Below are 6391 nucleotides of genomic sequence, written 5' to 3'. Positions count from 1 at the left end.
AAATTCGAGTACCCTCTTCCCAATCTCGAAAATCTCCCAAACCTCAAAGATGTGGCGCGTCGACGACGAATCAAGAATCAGTTTTGGTGTTCAGTGTATTCATCTGATCTAGAAGTGTCAAGGTTGTTGATCTACTTTTCGAATGCGACTACGAAAAAATGGTTCTGGTTTTCGCTCTTTGCATCCTCTCCATCAAGAACTATGAAGATTTCAAATGACTGCAAGGGTATGTATTCATTATTATGCTTCTTTATTTTAGTTGTATTAAATTTGGTTAAACTTGGATCCTCAATTGAATTATGAGATCATTTTAATATTGCTTATGTTGTGTCTTTGTTGCTCTGTTGTATCCCCACAACCCAACAACGATTATACGACAATATTATTTTTTGGACAGAGAAAATATATAGTTAAGTAGAGAAAATGAAATAAAACTACAATAGAGAAAAAGAAATAAAATTATAGTAAAGTAACGTACATATTACCAAAGTAACATTTTTTTTATGGAAATTTGTTAATTCCAAATATCACATGTGTTTATTCCAATAATAATCTATCCAAAAGAGATTGTTATTTGCATAAAATTCAAACACATGTATGGTAAAATGTGACAATTTTTCCATGTTAATATTAAATTAGTACTATAAGTTTTTTAAAAAGTTTTAAGAGATTTCTTTTTAAAAATTAAATTAAAGGAAAAGCTTTATTCATACCTTATATTTAAAACAAAATTTTCAAAATTTAAAAGTTACTTCAAATAAATAGTTTTCTAGAGCTTTTAGGATTTTAGAGATTTTAAGTTTTAATTTTTAGATAATTTTACTTTTAAAAACTTTCAGCTAGTTTATTGAATACTTAAACTTTGTTTGACGTGATTACAACTAGCTAATATGTTAGATTTTTTTAAGCATTTTTAAGTTATTATGTTGGACAAACAAAAAGTAATTTATAAGATAGCTATTTAGATTAGCTTTTCAAGATTTTTTTTTAATATTTTAAATATATCAATAATTAATTAGAAAAAAACATGTTTCTCTAAAAATCAATTTATGCCATTTTATATCTATAGTTAATTTTATGAAATGTTATTTTTTTATCTATTATCAGCTAATTTTTCATATAACAATTAATTTTTCAGTTATTATACCTAACATATTCATAAATAAAAACTACGTATCTATGAATGAAAGTAAGAAGAACTGCTTTCAATTAAAATTCCAACTAAAAACTGTTTATTTATATCAAGAAAACCACATATTAAGTTGGACTAAATTCTCACACGTAAGCAAATTTGACCTTATCTCTTTAAGTCTTAACCATGTTCCCTTTGTTGTATGTCATCTCGACATTGGATGGAATTCGAAATTGAAAAGACAAATATAGCATTATAATAATATTATTAAATTGAGAAAATACAAAAATCATACTTGTAATAATATATATAAAATCATGAATCCCAACTCTTAAAAAAATTATTTAACTTTTAGATCGTCTAACTTAAGGCTCCATCTATTAAGTTTATATAAATTATAAAACAATAGTTTTATCTTCATATTTTGTTTATGAAAGTTGAAGGAGTTAAAGAAAAACTATGTAAAAAAATGTAAGGACTATTCGGATAATAAAACTATTAAAAGGATGATATCGAAAATTTCAATATACATAAAGGACGATTCGTATAAATTATATTTAACATTTCATATTTTCGACTGTTTTATGATTTTATCACTGTGCGTAAATTTGTTCTGGATCCTACTTATATCTCCGCTCTCCCTCTTCCACAAATCTCATCCTTGAAATCAAGTTTTCTTCCTCCAAATTCATCACAGATCAAAAGAAATTTCAACAACATGTTAAAGGGAACTAAGAATTACCTGAGAATGACAACTGATCCAACTGCATCAGAAGCAGCATCCAAGTTAATCAACTCAGATTTGAAAGAAATCGGAGATGCTACCATGAAACTAGCCGATCATGTCATGAAGCTCGGAGTCACTGGTGGTTTCATTACTACCAGTCTTCAATGGTTCGCTTGCTTCGCTGCCATGTAAGTAAAGTAAATTTCATCATCATCATCTTCATCATCATCATCGTCGAGTTTATTTGATTTTGAACAGATCGTAATTAATTTTTGCTTGATGTGTTGTGTTTACAGTTATTTGCTGATACTAGATCGAACAAACTGGAGGACGAACATGCTAACTGCACTTTTAGTCCCTTACATCTTCTTGACTCTTCCTAATTGGCTCTTCGGAATTTTGCAGTAACGTATCCGACGATCGAAATTATCTCTCTATTCATCCTTCTACGAGTTTTAATCAAATTGTTTCGTTTTTTCAGCGGAGATATCGGGAAATGGATCACTTTAGCCGGAGTCGTATTGCGTCTCTTCTTCCGTGAACATTATCCAGGTCTAGTTACAATAACACAATCGGTTTCAATTTCACTCATCCCCAATTTGATCCGATGTGATCTAAAAAACTCCGTTTCTGTTTTCAATCAATTTCGTTTTTATGAAATCAAAGCTCATCACGATTGTTCTGAAAATGCAGAGTATCTAGAATTGCCGGGATCTTTGCTCCTATTGGTTGTGGTAGCTCCAAGCTTCGTCGCCGGCTATGTGAGATCAGAGTGGATCGGAGTGGTTGTTTGCTTGGGTATCGGATGCTATTTGCTTCAAGAACACATCAGAGCTTCTGGAGGATTCAGGAATGCATTTACCAAAAGCAACGGAATTTCCAATTCCATCGGTATCGTCCTCTTATTTGTCTTCCCAGTTTGGGCTTTGCTCGGCTTACTGTAATTTAACACCAGTCTTGTTTTCTGTGTATTCGTTAATCATTCATGAATCCTTCGATATTGATTATGTGTGTATTGAATGTCTCTTTGTGTTAATGTAATTTAAGCCTTTTTTGTTTGTTTGATTTGAATCCATACCTACTGGGTTTGATTATGTTCTACATGGTGTTAATGACTTAATGGATCGATTTTGTTCAAAGGGTATATTCAATGGTTTTGTTTGCTTTTGAAGACAATGGCATCTAACAAGATGTCTAAACATAATTAGTTAACAGTTTCAACTTTTAACTTTCAAGATTTAATGTTATACAAACTATTTCTTTGTTTCTAGTAAGCGCCCTTTTAAAATAAAAAAAAAAAAAAAAAAAAAGCCAGGATATTTCTTTGTTTCTGGTAGGCACTGCCGCTCTAGGCACGTTGTTTCCATCTATATAAGTATTTAAAAAGGTAACCAATTTTCAATATTATTTATATGTAGTAAGTTGAAAAAGAAAATGGTCGTTGATTTATTTTTGAATTATTTGAAATTGTTTACATTTTATTTTTATGATTGGTTACAATTGATCATAAAGATAAAATATGAATAATTCTAAATATATCAGGCATAAATCAAATCTGGAAAAAAATTAAAAATTTGTTACCATTTCTCAATATTACATAAATAAATACTTTTACCTTGATAAATCACATTTTTATGTTTTTTATTTCAGGACTTCTTAATAAATTTTATTACATTATTTTTAAGCTTTAAATAATATATTTATTTTCACTACAAGATTTAAGGGCATAACCGACGACATATGTCACCGCCAAAGGTATCAAGAGTTGTCGCAATTACCTTTACTGGTGACATTCTGCAACTAATATGTCATTGATAATGTTTCGTTGAAACTTTTCCGGCTTTATATCTCTTGATATAGGTTGAAACAGATGTTTTGTATATAATGCAAAGTTGTAGAAAACGCTAGACGTTAGCTAGTCGGTGGACTGGGGTATAGGGATTAATCGGCTTGGCGGAGATTAATCGGATACCATTAATTATTAAGAAAATTATTCAAAAATTTATAAATCTAAGTTTAATCTTAAGAATATAAGTAAATAAGGATAAAAGTTTAATAATAACTTAATAAGTTTAAGAAGCACAACAAATCATCATCCAAAATAAGCATAAAAGTTTAATAATAAGTTTAACTAAGACACAAAATCATCATCCAACAAGTCCATTAATAAGTTTAAATAGCTCAAAAATAAACACACATTTTCTTCTAATCTTCTCCGCATACTTCCATTATTTGAACCACATCCGACTCGTATTTGTCTTCTTCTAATACTTGCTCTTCACTTTCGGACTCGAAATCTTCATCTAAAAGTTCCCTCGTTCTTGGACTTTCTCGGGGTGCTTGACTAACATCGGTTGCTAGAGCTTCATCAACCGTTTTTGGGTCTACTTCATCTACATCACAATCATCGCAATCAACAATCCATTCTTGAGCCGAGAAAGAATGATTTGCTAATAGCACTTCCATGTTTCTATCTTTTCTCCTTTTGTTTTTTTCCATTAAATTAGCATCGAATTGAACATAAACAAGATTGTTCAATTTGCTTGTCTCCAATCTATTTCGTTTCTTCGTATGTACCTACAAATTTAAAGACAACAAATACTTTAAACATGCTTAATATTTAAATTTTATAAAATAGAAATTTAATGCTTTATATTACTAACCCCTTCAAATGTGCTCCAATTCCTTTCACAACCCGAGGAACTACTAGTTAAAGAAAGAATCTCATTGCAATCTTTGTCAAATGAGGAGTTGTGCCACCAAATAGTCCCCACCAACTAGCTATGGTTTTGAAACAAAAACACGTTATTAATCGATAAATATCAAAATTTTATAAAATAGATAAGTAGATAACTAAAAGGAAAACGAATTACCCGGATCAAAGTCGGCATCGTTCACTTTACAATGTTTAATTGCAAGATCGCAACTAAATCTATCAACTTTTTTCTTGTACTTTGGCAAGTCAATAGTTACGACTTGCCTTTGCATCTCTAAATCTCCACGAAATAATGTATCAAAAAAATCAAGAACCGCATCCATTACATCGGGATCATATTGGAGTTGTGGATCCTTATAATGATAATATGGATTCAAAAGATAAGATGTTAAATGTAAAGTTGAATCTAGCCGACCTTTCATCTTTGTGTTTATGATATCTATAATAGGCTTGTAATGTTTCTCGTTTCCACCCAAAGATTTGATAATTTCTTCTTTTGCAACTTTAATCTCCCCGTAAACAAAACCCATTGAGGGCTTCCAATCCGCATCAACCATTCAAACGACTTTCACCAAAGGGGAGAACACCTTTAAACATTGTGTCACACCGGACCAAAATTGGACACTTGTCACCGTTTTATACGAGGCGATCCCTTTAGGCTTACCGGAAAATTTACATTCGTCTCATTCATTGCTAGAGAACATATGTCTTAGTTGTTCCTTTTTTCGGACAAACTTTGTAATGTTAGAAAGGCGGAAGCAAATCTTGTGACTCTCGGTCGGATAATTTCCCTTTTGTTGGTGTAACTTCTCATCATCGCCAAGGTTTTGTGGTGAGCATAAATGAATATGGTTAGTTTCTTTGCTTGATCTGGGATTTTCTTAAACCTTGGGAGTGCTCTGATACCTTGAAAAAATAAACACGATTAAATAACAAATTATAATATACGATTAAACATTTTTAAACTAAATAAAGTAATAAACAAATAAAATAATAAATACAACAAATAAACAAAATAATGTAAATACCTTCAAGCATAAGTTTAATGGTATGTGTCGCACATGATGTCCAAAAAATAGATGGTCTTTTCTCTTTTAGCAACTTCGCCGCCCCCATATTATTTGTGGCATTATCGGTCACAACTTGAACAACATTCTCGGGACCAACTTGTTGTATACAAGATTCCACATACTCATATATGTGTTGGCTTGTATGTGCTTCACTGGAACATTCTTTTGAAGATAAAAAAACGGTACCCATCTTCGAATTAACACATAAATTCATTATGCTTCTCCTCTTTCGATCGGACCAAGCATCCGTTATAATCGAGCATCCATCCTCTTTCCATTCATTTTCGTTTTTTTTTTCAATAAATTTTTTGTTCTTTCAACCTCATGCTTTAGAAGTGGGTCACTCAAAGCATATCTAGAAGGACAAGGAAGCCCGGTTCCAAATTGGCCAATAACCTCCAAGATCATTTTGAAGCTATCCCTTTCAAAGGCATGAAAAGGAATCTCACTCTCATATGCCCACCTACTAATGAATTTATGGACCATTAATATTCTTTCTTTCCGGACAATATTGTTAAGATCAACATTTTTTCCCTTTCCCGCCTTCAAAGCTCCTTCGGGGTTTATTACGTTTGCAAAGTTATCCATGGGGCCTATAACATTTGGTTCCTTCGACCCTAAAGAACTTTCTACTTCATGAAATTCTTGTCTCGCCTCCACCCTTAAGCCTTCATTATGCACTTGTTTAACTTTCTTTTTTAACTTCCCTTCATTAAGATAATTTTTACATTTCAATTGATCATCTT

The 6391-nt window shown here is 31.4% G+C and overlaps 2 protein-coding genes across 2 annotated transcripts; one reads left to right on the top strand and one right to left on the bottom strand.

Annotated features, from left to right (window-relative positions):
- The first annotated feature begins 1735 nt into the window (after window positions 1-1735).
- On the top strand, window positions 1736-3003 carry LOC145125545 (cold-regulated 413 plasma membrane protein 1-like). Its single transcript, XM_079060989.1, has 4 exons — window positions 1736-2047; window positions 2156-2263; window positions 2341-2411; window positions 2553-3003. Exons 1-4 carry the CDS (start codon window positions 1851-1853, stop codon window positions 2801-2803), a joined length of 627 nt encoding a protein of 208 aa, XP_078917115.1. The 5' UTR covers window positions 1736-1850; the 3' UTR covers window positions 2804-3003.
- Window positions 3004-5284: 2281 nt separating this feature from the next.
- LOC145127501 (uncharacterized) lies at window positions 5285-5835 on the bottom strand. Its single transcript, XM_079062689.1, has 2 exons — window positions 5604-5835; window positions 5285-5481 (listed from the first exon to the last, which is right to left on the bottom strand). Exons 1-2 carry the CDS (start codon window positions 5833-5835, stop codon window positions 5285-5287), a joined length of 429 nt encoding a protein of 142 aa, XP_078918815.1.
- Window positions 5836-6391: the final 556 nt, after the last annotated feature.

This window comes from Lactuca virosa, chromosome 7, assembly GCF_052849685.1.
Source record: "Lactuca virosa cultivar CGN04683 chromosome 7, Lactuca_virosa_CGN04683_v6, whole genome shotgun sequence".
In the NCBI taxonomy this organism is placed as follows: Eukaryota; Viridiplantae; Streptophyta; class Magnoliopsida; order Asterales; family Asteraceae; genus Lactuca; species Lactuca virosa.
This window is presented reverse-complemented; position numbering and strand designations above follow the sequence as displayed.